The 18097-nt window shown below is 52.6% G+C and overlaps 1 protein-coding gene across 1 annotated transcript in view; it reads left to right on the top strand.

The window, feature by feature from the left end:
• The window catches only part of LDLR (low density lipoprotein receptor), a 33671-nt gene that overhangs the window by 11746 nt on the left and 3828 nt on the right, over window positions 1–18097 (top strand). The window contains exons 4-15 of the mRNA XM_082731439.1: window positions 1261–1647; window positions 4264–4386; window positions 5871–5993; window positions 7453–7572; window positions 8082–8207; window positions 10037–10208; window positions 10290–10517; window positions 13494–13612; window positions 13867–14006; window positions 15093–15234; window positions 15335–15487; window positions 16162–16317. Of these exons, the coding sequence (XP_082587565.1) occupies window positions 1261–1647; window positions 4264–4386; window positions 5871–5993; window positions 7453–7572; window positions 8082–8207; window positions 10037–10208; window positions 10290–10517; window positions 13494–13612; window positions 13867–14006; window positions 15093–15234; window positions 15335–15487; window positions 16162–16317 (1989 nt within the window). The remainder of the gene's footprint in view (window positions 1–1260; window positions 1648–4263; window positions 4387–5870; window positions 5994–7452; window positions 7573–8081; window positions 8208–10036; window positions 10209–10289; window positions 10518–13493; window positions 13613–13866; window positions 14007–15092; window positions 15235–15334; window positions 15488–16161; window positions 16318–18097) is intronic.

Raw genomic sequence — 18097 nt, 5'->3', positions numbered from 1 at the left:
ACCAACTGAGCCACCCAGGCACCCCTAAAAAAAGAAATTTTTTTTAAAGTTGCCAGTTTCTTTTTTTTCCTCACCCTAAAGATTTTACTTGCTTATTTGAGAGAGTGAGTGGGAGGGAGAGGGACAGAGAACCCAAACCCAGCTCTGTGCTGAGCGTGGAACCTGGTGTGGGGCTGAGATCATGGTAAGATCAGGACCTGAGCTGAAATCAGCAATTGGACACACAACCGTTCAACCAAGTCACGCAGATGCCCCCCAACCACCACTTAAAAAAAAAAGCCTTTTGGGGGCGCCTGGGTGGCTCAGTGGGTTAAGCCTCTGCGTTTGGCTCAGGTTGTGATCTCGGGGTCCTGGGAACCGGCCCCTCACTGAGCTCTCCACTCAGCAGGGAGTCTGCTTCTCCCTCTCTCTCTCTGCCTCCCTCTCTTCCTACTTGTGATCTCTGTCAAATACATAAATAAAATCTTTAAAAAAAAAATTCCTCTGGACGGGGTGGGGGGGCACCTGGGTAGCTCAGTCTCTTGGTTTCATCTCGGGTCATGATCTCAGGATCATGAGATGAAACCCCAAGTCAGGCTCTGTGCTGGCCATGGAGTCTGCTTAAGATTCTCTCTCTCCCTCTTCCTCTGCTTCTCCCACCCGCTTTGTGTGTAGACTCTCTCTCTAAAAAAAAAAAAAAAAGGAGTAGGTGATGATTTGATACACATATATATTACAGAATGATCCCCACTGTAGTGGTGGCCAACACCTCCTTCACGTCCCACGATCACCACATTTTGGCAGGTGTTTCTTTTAATAACAACAGCAAACTTTTTTTTTTTTTTTTTTTTGAGATTTTTAAATTTATTTGTCAGAGAGAGCAAGAGCTTGAGCACAAGCAGAGAGAGCCGCAGGCAGAGGGAGAAGCAGGCTCCCCACTTAGCAATGCAGGGCTCGATCCCAGGACCCTGGGATCATGACCTGAGCTGCAGGCAGACGCTTAACCAACTGAGCCACCCCGGTGTCCCAACAGCAGACTCTTAAATAGTGCTTCCCTTGGGCCTGGTCCAGGTACAGGTGGGACAACTGAGGCACAGAGCAGCCACAGGAGTGGGCTGGGGAGGCTGACCCTTGCAGGGGTTCCCTATCCAGGGGCCTCTGCAGGTCTCCGACTGAGGTCTGGGCTTTCCTGGACTCAGTGTCCTCATCTGTAAAATGGCTGTTCACGAGAAGAGGGGGCTCTCTGGTGACCAGGTTGTCCTTTCCCACCCACCCCTGCAGTACCCAAGACGTGCTCCCAGAACGAGTTCCGCTGCCAGGATGGGAAGTGCATCGCCCTGGACTTTGTCTGTGACTCGGACCGGGACTGTCTGGACGGGTCCGACGAGGCGTCCTGCCCCGTGCCCACCTGCGGCCCTGCCAACTTCCAGTGCAACAACTCGGCCTGCATCCCCGAGCTGTGGGCTTGTGACGGCGACCCCGACTGCAAGGACGGCTCAGATGAGTGGCCGCAGCACTGCGACGGCCGCAAGCTGTCAGTCCCCCGACACGACAACGGCCCGTGCTCGCTCCTTGAGTTTCACTGCCAGAGCGGCGAATGTATCCACTCCAGCTGGCGCTGTGACGGCGACCCCGACTGCAAGGACAAGTCCGACGAGGAGAACTGCAGTAAGGGCACTGCGCGGGGGGTCCTCTCCCCTGTCCCTGTGCTCCCCCTGGGGTGCGGCGGGTCGGCCTTTCTGTGCTCAGACAACGCCAAGTCCCGCCGCAGGAATGTCAGTCTCCCTGTTCCCAATCACAGGGAGGAGCAAGCCTCCATGAACAGAGACACTGTCTTTAACTCCCAATAGTGTATAGTTCACCCCCCCCCTTTTATTTAAAAGATTTTATTTATTTATTCGACAGAGAGATCACAAGTAGGCAGAGAGGCAGCGAGAGGAGGAAGCAGGCTCCCCGCTGAGCAGAGAGCCCGACGCGGGGTTCGATCCCAGGACCCTGGGATCACGACCTGAGCTGAAGGCAGAGGCTTTTAACCCACTCAGCCACCCAAGCACCCCGAGTTCACCCTTTTTTTGGCCAGGGGAGCAAGTCACAGCTGCAATATTATCTTCGTCCAGACAGGATCCCGGGCTCCAGGCCTGGTAGGTGACTTCTGGCCAAGGACTACACCTCCCTGCACTGTTTTCTCTTCCCCCACGGAATGGGGCAAGAGCTTTGGCCTTGGCAGACTTATTTGATTGGAGTCAGCACCATGCCATTGAACTTTCTGGGGGCGGTGGAGACCTCCCACGTCGGCACCGCCCGGTGCAGGAGCTCATGCAATCAAAGAAAGGAATATTTTGTTTTGGTTCACTTCTGGGAGTTGAAAGTTAAGTAGCCGCACGTGGTGAGGGGCTCCCGTGTTGGGGCCGTGAAGATAAAGGATTGTGCTGCCCAGACCCTGGCCCTGTGTCAGTTATTCCTGAAGGGGGGACCGTCACTTCCAAGCTAGCGACAGAGCTACTGTGAACCTAGAACGTGTTTTCATGTCCCGGTTTCTTTGGTACCTTTGCCCCCGTGCACTGTTTTCATAGAATTGTAATCTCAGTGTAGATGGCATTAGACTTTTTAAGAGTCACTTTAAAAAAAAAAAAAAAAAGACTTTTTTCTTTTTTTTTAAGTTAATGGCGTTTTTTTGGTTTGTTTTTTTGGTTTGTTTTCTTTTGCTTTTAGTATTCTCTGCACCCCACATGGGACTCAAACTCACAACCCAGAGATCAAGAGTTGCACACTCTCCCAACAGAGCCGGCCAGGCACCCCTAAAAGTCACATTTTATTTATCTATTTATTTATTTATTTTTAAAGATTTTATTTATTTATTTGACAGAGATCACAAGTAGGACAGAGAGGTAGGCTGAACGAGTCAGGAGGAAGCAGGCTCCCCACGGAGCAGAGAGCCTGATGGGGGGCTTGATCCCAGGACCCTGGGATCATGACCCAAGCCGAAGGCAGAGGCTTCAACCCACTGAGCCACCCAGGCGCCCCTATTTTATTATTTTTTTAAAGATTTTATTTATTTATTTGACAGAGAGATCTCAAGTAGGCAGAGAGGCAGGCAGAGAGAGGAGGAAGCAGGCTCCCTGACGAGCAGAGAACCCGATGCGGGGCTCGATCCCAGGACCCTGAGATCATGACCTGAGCTGAAGGCAGAGGCTTTAACCCACTGAGCAATCCAGGCGCCCCTAAAAGTCACATTTTTAAATAATGGATGACTTTGTATACAGTGTGCACTAAAACTCAACACAAACTCCCTTAATCCTCATTACATGAGCAGGCTTTCTGCACTCTTTACAGGGGGAAACTGAGGCCCAGGAAGGGTAACTAATCAGAGGACACACACCTGTGAAAATAAAAAATGTCTTTTGTCCTCGGTGTCCTCTCCTGCACATCTGTCCTGCTCCACAGTGTTCTACTGTGCCATGCGCAGCGGCAGTGACCACATTTGTCGCTGTCCGGTCTGCCTCTGTCTAGCTGGGGATCGCGCCGTGGCGTTTCTGCTGAGAGTGGCCTGTCGGCCCTGCCAGGTGTTTACCAATCATGTGTTCTTGGGGAGCCTGACTGGCCCTGTCAGTAGAGCATGTGACTCTTGATCTCAGGGTTGTAAGTTCAAGCCCCATACTGGGTGTAGAGATGACTGAAAATCTTAAAAAAAAATTTTTGTGTGTTCTCTGAAATGTAGATGTGAAAAGATTGGAGGAAACTCCAGGAAAACCCAGTGGTGCTGTAAGGGTGCTCCCCTCACTTTCTTATTTTCCAAACTTTGCTCTGTGGCTTTAGTTATGATTGTCTGGGACCCTTCTTTGAGGAAAAGAGTGCCTACTGCCATGAAGGAAAATCTAAAACTACAAAGATGAGGGGTGACTGGTTGGCTCAGTCCGACTCTTGATTTCAGCTCAGGTCATGATCTCTGTTGGGAGATCAGCCCCTGCGTCAGGCTCCGTGCGAGGCATGGAACGAACCTACTTAAGATTCTCTCTCTCTCTCCCTCTGCCCTTCCCCCACCTTAAAAAAAGAAAGAAATTAGACTACACTGGTTAAAATTTAGAATGTGAAGACAGGTGTTCCCTGGAGACTTTTTCTCCAGATGGGAAGCAGATAAGATGGATAAGCCACTGGCTCCTGCCCACATCTGAAATCTTTCTTGTTATCTGCTTTCCCTGGTGCCCGAGGCAGGCAGGACATTGCCGCTTCAAAGCTGGTTAGTTGCTCCTTGAGAGAAACCAACACGTGCCCTGTCTTTCCTAGCTGTGGCCACGTGCCGGCCTGATGAGTTCCAGTGCTCGGACGGGACCTGTATCCATGGCAGCCGCCAGTGTGACCGGGAATATGATTGTAAGGACTCAAGCGATGAGCTTGGATGCATCAACGGTAAGCTTGTCTCGGGGCAGCCCCGCGCCCGCTGTGTGTCTGCGGGCCAGTTACTTGCCCTCCCTGAACCTCACTTCCATTTATCTGACCAACGAGCGTCACAAAAGCATCTGTTCCAGGACTGTGAGATTCTAATGAGGCCAAAGTATGCAGGGCTTCTGTCTTTGAGCTCAGCAGGTAAAGCACTGTCCCGTGCTTACGGTGTGACATCTCCACTCCTGGAAATGATCCCGGGAGAAACTCGCACCTGTAACCAGGAGACGGGCTTCGGAGTCTAGGGGGGAGCAGCACCGGCCTAACAGCGGGACACTAGGAGCAACCCTGTTATTTATCAGCAGAATTCACTTGAAGATTGTTTTAATTGTGGTAAAATCATGGAACATAAGGAGAATACTTTTATTTTTTTATTATTCTTTTAACAAGTTTTTAAAAAGATTTTATTAATCTTTTTGGACATGAAGAGATACAGAGAGAGAGAGAGAGAGCATGAGCAGGGGGAGAGGGAGAGGGAGAAGCAGACTTGCTGCTGAGCCAGGAGGAGCCTGAAGTGAGGCTGGATCCCTGGATACTGGCATCATGACCTGAGCAGAAGGCAGATGCTTAACCATCTGAGCCACCCAGGCGCCCCTTATTTATTATTCTTAAAGTTTTTATTTTCCGTTATTTATTTATTTATTTATTTAAAGATTTTACTTATTTATTTGACAGAGATACAACAAGAGAGGGAACACAAGCAGGGGGAGTGGGAGACGGAGAAGTAGGTTCCCTGCTGAGCTGGGAGGCCGAGGCAGGGCTCGATCTTAGGACGCTGGGATCATGATCTGAGCTGAAGGCAGACGCCTAATGACTGAGCCACCCAGGCGCCCTTATTTGTTTATTTTTTGAGATTTTATTTATATGAGAGAGCATGGGGTAGGGGTCAGAGGAAGAAGCAGACTCCTTGCAGAGCAGGGAGCTCGATGCAGGACTCAATCCTGGGACCTCAGGATCTTGACCTGAGCCGAAGGCAGTTGCTTAACCAAATGAGCCACCGAGGTGCCCCTGTTTATTTATTTTTAGAGACACAGTGTATGAGGGCAGGGAGGGAGAGGGAGATAAGAGAAATCTTAAGCAGGCTTCATGCCCAATGCAGAGCCCATGGCAGGACTCGATCTCACAATCCTGAGATCTTGATCTGAACTGAAATCCAGTTGGACGTTTAACCGACTGAGCCACCCAGGTACCCCTGAACAAACTTTCGTGAACAAGAAGTTAAATTCTGATAATGTAATTTTTGACAGTCGTGGTAAACGACCTCTAACAGAAAATACTTACCACCTTTACCATTCTTCAGTGTTTATTTCCAGGACACTAAGTACACTGTTACATCTTAATTATGAACACATTTACATATCATCTCGTGTAAATGAACTGTTCTATGAATAAAGAGTAGGACGTGGCCTCTTGCGTCTCGGAAGTACCTGACCGTCCTCTTTGGCTCTTAGTGACACTGTGCGAGGGGCCCAGCAAGTTCAAGTGCCACAGCGGCGAGTGTATCACGTTGGACAAAGTGTGCAACTCGGTCAGGGACTGTCGGGACTGGTCGGACGAGCCCCTCAAGGAGTGTGGTGAGCAACCCCCCACCCCCCGGGTGCAGACAGCTCTCTGGGTCTTACGGGGAGCTGGGGCTGGGACCCAGACGTGGCTATGCTGCTGGACGTGGGGCTGTAAGTCTCCTGCCCACCCCTGCCTGTGAGTGCTTTAGCTCTGCAGCAACACAGACATGGGTTCCTGGGGAGAAACCTCAGGGTTCACATCTGTAGAATGGGACAGTAAGGGCCCAACGTCCTAGGGCTGCTGGGGGTTGGCTGTTGCGATGTTTGTCGAATTTCAGCAGTGTTTCATAACCTGTGGCCATGTAAATATTGTGGACTTGACCAGCTGTAGTTTGTCACAGCTGTTCAGCAGGAGCTGAGTTACAGGCAGAAGATGGCGTAGGAATGCACATGCGCACATGAACGCCTGTGGCCATGCCCCAAGCAAACCATATCACGGACACTGATGTCTGAACCGTTCATGGGGCACAAAATCCTGTTTTGCTTTTGATCCTTTTTTTTTTTCTTTTCAACTGTTTAAAAACATTAAAAAGCATTCTTAGCTTTGGGGCTATGCAGGAACAGATTGGTAGGCTGGCATGGGCCGAAGCCCTGTAAAGACAGCCAGGGTGTGGGGGTCGGAGCTGAGCGCCCCAGGCCTGGTCCAGCACTGCGATCTGGGGCAGGTCTTGGAGTCTGGCCAGGCCTTGGTTTCCACAGCTATAGTTCAGCTACCTGTATGGTTTTGGGGAGTTAGTACATGCAACTGTGGAACATGGTTTTTTAGTTTTTATAATCAAGAATGTTTTGAAATATGTTTTATCCAAAAAAAAAAAGTAGGATTTACCATCTGAAGCATTTTTTAAAAAGTTATTTATTTATTTGTTTGACACAGAGAGAGAGAGAGGGAGCACAAGTAGGCAGAGAGGGTGGGGAACAGGCTCCCTGCAGAGCAGAGCCTGATGCGGGGCTGGATCCCAGGTCCCTGAGATCATGACCTGAGCCGAAAGAAGAGGCTTAATCCACTGAGCCACTGAGGCACCCCCATCTTAACCATTTTTAAGCGTCCAGTTCAGTGACATTAAGCAGACTCACATAGTCGTCCGCCATCCCCACCAACCGTCTCCAGAACTTTCTCATCTTCCCATACTGAACCTCTGCCCCAGGAAGCGCCGACTCCCCATCCCCTCCCCCACCCAGGCCAGCCACCCATCTACTTCCTGTCTCTGATTTTGACTCCACTGGGGATGTCCCAGGAGTGAATCCTGCAGTATTTGTCCTTCTCTGCCCATGTCGTTCACTCTGCGGAGTGTCCTCCGGGTTCCCTCCTGGCGCTCAAATGACGGGGTTGGGGGACATGGGGACATGGCAGTTTCCTGCACCCCCCCGTCATTGTAGCAGTCATTATAAGGGTGAGGAGATGGTGCAGGGGTGCCGACGAGCTGAGTGTGACCAGTCTCTGCCTTCGCCCCCCTCCCCCCACTTGGCACAGGGACCAACGAGTGTCTGGACAACAAGGGCGGGTGTTCCCACATCTGCAATGACCTCAAGGTGGGCTACGAGTGCTTGTGTCCTGAGGGTTTCCGGCTGGTGGACCGGTGGAGATGCGAAGGTGATTCCCCGGCAGGCTGGGCTCCTGGCCTCCGCGTCCCTTTCTCTCATGGGTGGCCAAACCCTCCATGCCTCACTTTCCCCACCTGTTCAGTGGGCATGACCGCAATGCTGACCTCATGGGCCTGTTAGGAGGATTTAATGAAATGCCAGATTCCTGGGACATCCCTGCAGGCTTGGCCCTGGAGGGGCTCTGGGTTCTTGCCTCTGGGGATTCATAATTAAGAAAGTAATTAAGAAAGTAATCTCCGTTGACGGCTGAGGCAGCTTCTCCCTGGGGGCTGCACCCCTGGGGGGAACGGTGAGGTCAAGTTCATTGTTGGAGACCATGCTTGGCTGTTTCTTGAGTTTTTATATCTGAGCCTGCTGGTCACCAAGACCATGGCTCTAGGTGTCATCTCCAAAGGGCCTGGGCTGTCCCCACTTGCCATCGGGAGGCCTGGCTCCGTCACTCCATCAGCACTCCATGGGGAGGAAGCCCCAAATGCCTTCGTGTGTCCTGACTTGCAGATATCGACGAGTGTCAGGACCCCGATGTGTGCAGCCAGCTGTGCGTGAACCTCGAGGGCAGCTACAAGTGCGACTGTGAGAAGGGCTACCAGCTGGACCCGCACACCAAGGCCTGCAAGGCTGTGGGTGAGTGAGGGGCGGGGCCTGCGGGGGCGGGGCCTGTGCCAAAAACTGATGCCCTGGGGAGTTTCATCACAAGAACTTTGCATCAACTCCAAAGCCCGCTAGGTGAGGGCTGGGGCCAACTGTGTCCTCCCAAGACCTCTGCAGCTCGTTGAGCAGCGCTGTCGGGAACTTGCCAGGAGCCTGCCCCAGCGTGTCCTGCTTTCCTGTGGACACAGGTCAATGGCAGGAGATCTAGTTTGCAGCCCCCAGCCTCCCCCATGGCTTCAGAGGACAGGAAAAGCCGAGGCCTGAAGGACCTATCCCCCACCAGATATTCTTACTCACTTAGAGGAACCTGTACCCAAAAAGCAAACTGACTTAAGAGAGCCCAAGGTATAATCAGTCACTCCGGAGGAAACCAAATGCGGAAGAGTTGGGTTTCTTTTTCTTTTTCTTTTTTTAAGATTTTATTTATTTATTGGACAGAGAGAGAGATCACAAATAGGCAGAGAGGCAGGCAGAGAGAGAGGGAGAAGCAGGCTCCCTGCTGAGCAGAGAGCCCGATGCGAGGCTCGATCCCAGGACCCCGAGATCATGACCTGAGCTGAAGGCAGAGGCTTAAGTCACTGAGCCACCCAGGTGCCCCGAATTTCTTTTCTGCCTAAAGTTGAAATGAGCACTGTGGCCAGACACTGATTCTCAGAAACCCCAAGGTGAAAAGAGCCCATGTGTTTGGAGGCACAGCCGTCCTCGGGGAGTTGACCTGTGGATAAACTCCCTTTGCTTTGCATCCTGTTCTGCCCTGCAGTGTGACTCCAAGGAGGGACGAGTTCGCAGAAATATTTTAGATCGCCTTCCGTTTCCTCAAGGGTCTGCTTGAGCCTTGAAGACTTCCTCCTCTGTTGTCACCCCTTTTGTGACGGTTCCATGGCCGCCCTCTGTCATACCCCCCTGTGTTTCCTGGTTTTGGGGAAAACCAGGGACTGAGTTCATGAACCCCCTAGGGTTTGAGGTTTCACTTTTGCTCTGATCTGTCTGGGCCGGTGTCTACACAGACGCCTTCCCAGGAGTATGAGTGGTATCATGGGAAGGGTTGTTCTGAGTGAGGTCAGTTGTACACACCGTTAGCCTCTCGGTGAATATTGGTGTCGTGGTTACAACACAGCCCCCCAGAGTCCGAGCAGCCTGGATTTGAATCCCAGCTCTGCCACTAACCAGCTGGTGTGACCTTGGGCTTGTCCCTTCCCCTCTCTGAGCGTCAGTCCCCTCATATGTTTGTTTGTTTAAAATATTTTATTTATCTATTTGACAGAGAGACAGAGATCACAAGTAGGCAGAGAGGCAGGCAGAGAGAGAAGGGGAAGCAGGCTCCCTGTTGAGCAGACAGCCCGATGTGGGACTCGATCCCAGGACCCTGGGATCATGACCTGAGCTGAAGGGAGACGCTTAACTGACTGAGCCCCGCAGGCATCCCCAGGTTTTATTACTCATGTAGGTTTTATTACCATACAAGTATGGTGGGGCCCATCCAGTAGGAGACGATCACCATCGAGAAGATCGGTTGTTACCGTTCCCAAGAAGAGGGGGAGCACGGCAGCCAGGGGGCCCCCCGGGGAAGCACCAAGGTCAGTCAGCAGGCAAGCAGAAACGTCCGGCTCTCGGACGGGCTGTCCCTTTGGTCTCCGCAAGGCCCAGGACGTCCGAGCACCAGAACCCCACGGCTCATCCGCCCGCAAGGCATTTCCCAGCCCATCCTGAGAGTCTCCTCTGGCTCAGCCGGACCCCAGAGGTTGACAAGCAGAAGTCCGGGGTCCCTTCTGCGGCCCTGAGCATCCTCCCCTCCTCTCCAGGTGACACCGCCTACCTCTTCTTCACCAACCGCCACGAGGTGAGGAAGATGACCCTGGACCGCAGCGAATACACCAGCCTCATCCCGAACCTGAAGAACGTCGTGGCCCTGGACACAGAGGTGGCCAGCAACAGAATTTACTGGTCTGACCTGTCCCAGAGGAAGATCTACAGGTGAGCCTCGGAGCCGCCCCCCAGCCCCGACCCCGGGTGAAATAGAGCCCTCGCACTGACGCGCCCCCCCGCCCCCGCCAGCACCCAGATCGACAGAGCCCCCGGCTTTTCCACCTATGACGCCATCATCAGCGAGGGCGTCCAGGCCCCCGACGGGCTGGCCGTGGACTGGGTCCACAGCAACATATACTGGACAGACTCCGTCCTGGGCACCGTCTCCGTCGCCGACACCAAGGGTGTGAAGAGAAAGACACTCTTCAAGGAGAAAGGCTCCAAGCCGCGTGCCATCGTGGTGGACCCCGCTCACGGGTGGGTACTGCCGCAGCTGTGGGGTATGGGGGGGGATCAGAGAGCAGAGGCGGAGAGCAGAGAGCAGAGGGAACGGAGACCAGGGCCGGCTAGGACTCCGCCTGGGGGAAGGCATGTGCCTGAGCCGGACTGGCCTCCCTGGGCGCGGGGCTGTCCCTAGCCACCAAACAGGACCCAAAAGGGTGGACCTTCCCCCCCCCCCGCCATCGCCCTGTGGAAGCCAGAGCTTGGTTCCTCTTGATTGCTGCTGAGATGGACGTGGACCCTGAAAAGAGCACTCAGGATAAGAACCCCAAATCAGAGAGGCGCCTGGCTGGCTCGGTCAGTTGGGTCTGATTCTTGATCTCCTTTCGGGTCCTGAGCTCAAGGTCACGAGTTCAAGCCCTGGGTTGAGCTCTGTGCTGGGTGTGGGGTCTACTGGAAAACAAACAAACAAAACCGGAAATTAGAATATGGGTTTAAATTGGTCGTGGAAATTAATACTTACTTAAATTCTGATTTAGTATTTTGTGGCAGAGTACTCTGTACCAGGAAAGGCTTGGAGAAAGGTTAAAAAAAACCCACTCAGATCCAAAGGTAGTTTCGGGAAGGACGCCACAGGGAGGAAAGGTCGCCACCACCTCGCGGGGGCCCCCGGGAGGGTGTTCGCAGGGCTCGAGGCTGACTCAGCAGCTCTGGGCCCACAGGGACCTGTGTCCCCTGACAGAAGGCATCTCCCTGCCCCATGTCCCAAACCTGTCACACCTCTGTCTGCCCGTGGAATTTCACAATTCTGGAGGGACAGTGACCACTTGGGACGGGCAGCCTGTCGTGGGGCAATCCTCAGAAGGAAAGGGAACTTTTTTTTTTTTTTTTTGAGAGAGAAATTGAGGGCATGAGAGGAGGGGAAGGCAGAGGCAGAGGGAGAAGCAATCTCTCTGCTGTGTGATCCCTTCACCAAGGGCATGACCTGAACTGAAGACAGATGCTTAACCAACTGAGCCACCCAGGTGCTCTGAAAGGGAACTTTCGAGACGAGCATGACTCACCTGGGACAGGCCTGCTTTGAAGGTGGGCCTCGGTGACCACAAACATTCTCATTTGGTAGAGGGTCACTCGGTTGGATGAATTTAGTCCGCCAGCTGCCAGGAAAGAGAGAGGCTCCCCGAAGTAACCCCTTAGATGCATGTCATGGTGTGTGTGTGTGTGTGTGTGTGTGTTCTACTGTTGTGTTTCTTCTCCCTCCTGGTAGTAGCATAGGATTGCCCTCTTTTTTTTTTTTTTTTAAGATTTTTTATTTATTTATTTGACAGAGAGAGATGACAAGCAGGCAGAGAGGCAGGCAGAGAGAGGGGAGGAAGCAGGCTCCTCGCTGAGCAGAGAGCCCGATGCGGGGCTTGATCCCAGGACCCTGGGATCATGACCTGAGCCGAAGGCAGCGGCTCAACCCACTGAGCCACCCAGGCGCCCCGGATTGCCCTCTTGAACTCTGTTCTGCACTTGGCTCTGGCGTGTGGACCATGGGGCTCATTCCCTGTTGATTAGATAAGCCGTGTACTTTGTACCCGGCACATGGAAATTTAGTTTTTTCCCCTCCTGCCTCCCACAAAGATGCTGCAAATTAAATATCTTTGAAGACGAGCCCTTGCAGTTCATCTGCAGGACTGGTGATCCTAGATCCCTCATTCTAGAAGTTGGATTATATTCTAGAAGCTGGTCCGAGGGTACCTGCATGGATAGAGCACTAAATTGCCGTTGAACACCTGCATTACAAAGCCGAGCTTCCATTAGCACACTCGAGCACCTGTCTCGCCCACGGTCAATAGCAGGTTTTCCATCTTTGCCCATCACCGTGGGGAGGGCGTCTCTCAGTGTATTTGTGTGTGGCTGCTTGAGAGTTAGCCTGAGTCTCTCTCTCTCTCTTTTTTTTTTTTTTAATATTTTATTTATTTATTTGACAGACAGAGATCACAAGTAGGCAGAGAGAGACAGGAGGAAACAGGCTCCCCACTGTGCAGAGAGCCCGATGCGGGGCTCGATCCCAGGACTTTGAGATCATGACCCGAGCCGAAGGCAGAGGCTTAACCCACTGAGCCACTCAGGCATCCCATCCTGAGTCTCTCTTCAGAGGCCTTAAAAGCCGTCGGAGATCCACTTCTAAGCGTAGATGCCAGAGCCGGGAACACAGGGATGGGAGCCGGGGTTTGCGGGCCCCGCAGTCGGGGTGCAGCCGAGTGTCCCTCCGTGGCTGCGGAATAAGCCACATGTGGTCCATCCACAAGGCAGAACTGTACTCAGCCTTCAAAAGGAAGGACATGCTGACACCCGCCACACCACGGATGAGCCTTGAGGCCATTGTGTGGCATCAGGAGGCCCGGCACAGAAGGACAGATGCTCTGTGATCGCACTCGCGTGAGGTCCTAGAGGAGTGCTGTTGGCGGAGACCGAGCGGAGTGGTGGGAGCCAGGGTCAGGGGAGGCGAATGCGGACTTGGTGTTTCGTGGGGGCAGAATTCCAGGCTGGGCTGACGGAAACATTCTGGGCGCGGACGGTGGGGTGGTTGCGTAACAGGGTAGGTGTCCTCAGTCACCAACCTGGACACTAATACATAGATGGTAACTTCTATGTATATTTTACCACAAAGAAACCTTTTTAAAATAAACAAACAAGAAAAAAAAACCACCAAAAATCCTTATAAAATAAAAAATGTGTAAAAGCCTCCAGAAAGCACTGTCGAGGGTGCCTATGAAAAGCCCTCAACCAGACAGTGGAATCAAAATCTCCCTTTGTTCTCGAAGGTTCTAAAAATCCTGCCAGGTCTCACCAGGTTGCAAGCACGAGAGTAGCAGAAGAAACCAATGCGAGGTCTCTTTGGTGGGGTGGTTGGGGGTGGTTCTCCCCAGTTCCTGGCCTGGCTGCTTCGGCTGGGAGCTGCAGTTCGGGCCAGGCGGGCCCCTCCCGCACTGACCCTCTGCTTTCTTGCTGCTCTCCCACCAGCTTCATGTACTGGACAGATTGGGGAACCCCCGCCGAGATCAAGAAGGGGGGTCTGAACGGTGTCGACGTGTACTCGCTCGTGACGGAAGACATCCAGTGGCCCAATGGCATCACCCTGGGTATGTCCTTGGGACATGGGTCCCTGGGGTCGGGCACTGTCTGGAGGACGGGAGGGAGTGGCCAGGAGGCCCCAGAGAAAGCATGTGCAGCTTCCTGAGTGTTTTACAACCTGCTGTTAAACTACGCCTGCGTGAGGTTTGGGCTCATACAGGGAAGTATGTTTTGGGGCTGGTTTTTGGGGTACATCTCTGATGGGTCCAGGCCCCTCTGGCATTGGCATGTGATCTCTTCCTTGTCCACCTGTGGGTTCTAGATCTTTCTGGTGGCCGCCTCTACTGGGTTGACTCCAAGCTCCACTCCATCTCCAGCATTGACGTCAATGGCGGGAACCGGAAGACCGTTTTGGAGGATAAGAAAAAGCTGGCACACCCCTTCTCCTTAGCCATCTTCGAGGTAGGGGCTGGGAGCCAGGGGCTGCTGCTTTGGGACCTGAGGGAATTCACATCCAAGTGCTGGGTACTGAGCGCAGCTCACGCGCAAGTCCTAAGTGCTTGTGCTAACGGCTCAGCCACACTGTTTGGCTCATTCAAGCCAGGACCGACTTAGAAGATGGAAGTTATTTCCATTTTCTTCTCCTTAAAAGAGGTGTTTTTGTCTCTTCGTTTTTGTTGTTGTTTTTTTAAGTAAACTTTACCCCCAACATGGGGCTCAGACTTAAGACTCTGACATCTAGAGTCTCAGGTTCCCCCAACTGACCCAGCCGGGCACCCTCCTCACCCAAAGAGTCTTAAAGCAACAGTTCTTGCTTGGAGGCCATCTTGGGGCCCAGGGGACATTTGGTACTTTCTAGAAACTTTCTGGTTGTTGCACTTGGAGGGGCCGTTACTGCTGGGACCTAGAGAGAGAAAAGGGGGGCCCAATCACAGTGGGAAGACTGCTCGAAGGAAACAGTGGTATATTCGTGCACCCGTGTTCAAACAGCATGAGTCGCAGTCTCCGAGAGATGGAAGCAAGCTGGGTGTCCGTCAGGGAGGGAGGGCTAAAAACACGAGTGTCTGTGCAGTGGAATGTGATTCAGGAAACGGGGAGCAACTTCTAACACGCACTGCAACGTGGAGGGACCTGGAGGGAACTAAGCCAGACACAAGAGCACAGAAACTCTCTGATCCCACTTCTGTGAGGTCCCTACAGGAGCCCCGTCCACAGAGACAGGAAGTAGATGGTGGGGGTCATGGCTGGGCTCGGGTGGGAAGTCAATGTTTCCTAAGGACAGAGTCTCAGTTTGGGGAGATGGAAGGTTCTAGACATGGATGGTGGTGATGGTTGCATACCAACGTGAATGTACCTAATGCTACAGAACACATTTAAAAAGGATTAAACTGGCTGAATTTAGGTTCTCTATATTTTACACAATTAAAAATTTTTTAATAATGAGAAAAAATGAGGCTGGTACCACCCAGTACTGCTTCCTCCCAGAAATTCAGGTATCCTGTAGCTCTTGATTAATGGGATTTGTTGTCCTCTTTAATTTCCATATAGGATAAAATATTTTGGACGGACATCATCAACGAAGCCATTTTCAGTGCCAACCGCCTCACAGGCTCAGACATTAATTTGGTGGCAGAAAACCTGTTGTCCCCGGAGGACATTGTCCTTTTTCACAACCTCACACAGCCAAAAGGTAAAGATGGGGTGACTGCCTCCTCCCTCCACCTCCCTGCCGGTGTTCTGGAATCTTCTGTTCTTGTACTTCCCCTAACTCCCCGGGTCTTCCCCATCAGGGGTGAACTGGTGTGAGAGGACCGCCCTTCGCAACGGTGGCTGCCAATACCTGTGTCTGCCGGCCCCGCAGATCAACCCCCACTCGCCCAAGTTCACCTGTGCCTGCCCTGACGGCATGCTGCTGGCCAAGGACATGAGGAGCTGCCTCACAGGTAGGGGCCCCGGCCTGCCTGGGTGTGCGGCTGCCACCCTTGTGGCTTAGTCCTGCGACTTGCCCTTCCTGTTCTTCTCTTGGGTCATCTGTCAAATGGGAGACTGAGGCGCCAGGAGGCCGTTGTAGGGGGTGACCCTAGTTTGCCTTTGTCCTGGGACACATGAGCTCTGTGCCAGGCATTTAGACCGATGCTGTTCACCTTCGATGTCTGGTTCACTTTCTCCCAGCCCCCTTGGGAGGTGACTGACTTTAGACACGGGCCTCGAGTGAGGAGATGACCCCTTTTTCAGTTTTTCTCATCCTTAGCGAGAGTCTCAGTTTGGGGCCAACGGATCTGTCATTGGGAATCTCCCTTTTGAACTACAACAGATAATAACATAGACGTTTGTGTGTTTCAGGTGTTTTCAGTCATTTTTTAAAAGATTTTATTTGTTAGCCAGGGGAGGGGAAGAGGAGAGGGAGGAGCAGACTCCCCACTGAGCAGGGAGCCTGAGGCGGGATTTGATCCCAGGACCCCAGGATCATGACCTGAGCCCAAGGCAGACACTTAACTGATTGAGCCACCCCGGTGCCTCTGTTTTCAGTTAAAGAAATAACACAATGTGGCCAGGGGCATATGCTACTTACATTGTCACAAGCAGCAGGACACTCAGGAAATGTTTCTTCTTTCAGGGCCTGAGCCTGGAGTCACCACCCAGGACACCTCCACGGTCACGGTCAGGCCGACGGTCCGCTCCACAACCGTGGAGCCAAAGCACACAGCCAGCCCGCAGTCCGTGGCCAGCCCTGAGTTCACCACGGCTGAGATGGTGACGATGTCCCACTACGGTAAAAGCAGGGGCTATCCTGGGCCCTGGTTTATAGCTCGAGCATCTAGACAGGCCCCTTCAGAGGCCAAGAGAATCTTGGGGAAGGGATGGAGCGGGTGTAGTTATGGCACCGGCACTCTTTCTGACATGGCCTGTGCATCTCAGAAGCCTCCATTTCCCTACCTATAAAATGGGACTAATAACCATGCCCGGCCACCTCCTGGTGGTGGTGGGGATTACGTGGCCCCAGACATGTGAAGGGCTGGAGTGCGGGGCGGCTTATTCCAGAGTCCTCCCCAAGCAGAGGCCTGGGAGCCTGAAATGTTATCAAGGCCCATTCGATGACCTGCTTTTAGGTCTGCCCAGCAGGCCAGGGCTGGGGTGAGGCGGGTGAGATGCTGCTCAGGGGAGCATCAGAAAGGACACCAAAAACCCAGAACTTAAATCGTATTTCACTGCATTATTTTTTCAGAAATCAAACCACCAAACTATGGACCGTGGGCCTGACACCTGGTCTTGTAAATAGAGTTTGATCAGAGTCAGGGTCCCAGTGAGGCAGGGTCCCCCAAGTGTAGAGTCAGAGCCTGTCGTCCTAAAAATCTGATGCTTTATTATGCAGTATTGGCGTCCATTTTTATTTCTTAAAAAATAGCACATTAAAATATTACTCAGTTACTAAGTTTTTTTGACAAGGGTGCAGGCTTTGAAGTTTTGTGCTTGTGGCTAATGCCTGACTCTCAGTGCTCAAGGAAGACCCGCCATTCATGTCTTTGCCCACCAGAGGGCGCCTGCGCTGGAATTTGAGTGGCCAGAATGGAGTTCATAGATTTTTCTAGCCTCCACCAAAAAAAAAAAAAGGCATATCAGCGGCTTTCAGGCATTTTTTCCTACCCCCTCAGAGTAGGTGAGACCTATGTCCAACCATAAACAATGCAAAGCAGGAACTTCTGTGGTGGAAACCGGTTTGCTGGGTTTGGGGGTGGGCATTGCTTGAAAAAGCCATTTTCCAGATGGGCCCACCCAGGGCTTCTCGCTTTGGGCCAAGGAGCCCTTGTAAGGGAAAAACTTCTCAAGGACCTTGCTGCTGCCGCCTTAAATTATTTTTAAGTTTCCTTAAATATGTGCAAATGTAGGGAAAGTCGGTATAATCTCCCTACACACACACACACACACACACACACACACCCCAGCGGGCAGTATTCAAACCCAGGTGGGCTGGAGTATAACCAATGATGTCAGTCACTGCTCACCTGTGTGCATGTGGCCCAGGTGCGTGCGACTCATAAACTCATAAACTTTCCCAGAGCTCAGGGGCACATGTGTGCTGCTATGACGGGCTCCCCCCGGTTTTCTGACCTGGGGACAGTTGCCACAAGACTGTGGCACCTGGGTGCAGTCCGTGTCCTGGAGTCGCTGAACATCAGAGAGTCGGGAGGCTCTGTCCCACCCAGACCTGTCTCCTTTCCATCAAGTGCACCAGCAGGGGAGCGGGCCCACCCGTGACCTCACCAGCGGCTGGGGATGCACCTGCAGGCTTTTGTCTCAAAGACCAGGGGCCTCCTCCCCGGCGCCTCGGAATGCTGGGCTAAGGAACACTCTTAAATCTGCTCTGAGTCCCATAACACGGCCTGCTAATGCGTAAGGCCCAGCGTGATACCTCTCAAACCCGGCAGAGGCTCCAAGTTCCTTCGAACTTTTTTTAAGATTTATTTGAGAGAGAGAGAGAGAGCGAGCGAGCGCAAGCAGGGCAAAGGGAGAGGGAGAGAATCCCAGCCAGATTCCCTGCACAGCCTAACCTG

This window comes from Mustela nivalis, assembly GCF_964662115.1.
Source record: "Mustela nivalis genome assembly, chromosome: 1".
In the NCBI taxonomy this organism is placed as follows: domain Eukaryota; kingdom Metazoa; phylum Chordata; class Mammalia; order Carnivora; family Mustelidae; genus Mustela; species Mustela nivalis.
The sequence above is the reverse complement of the archived record's forward strand: the minus strand, read 5'-3'. Positions and strand labels throughout refer to the sequence as shown.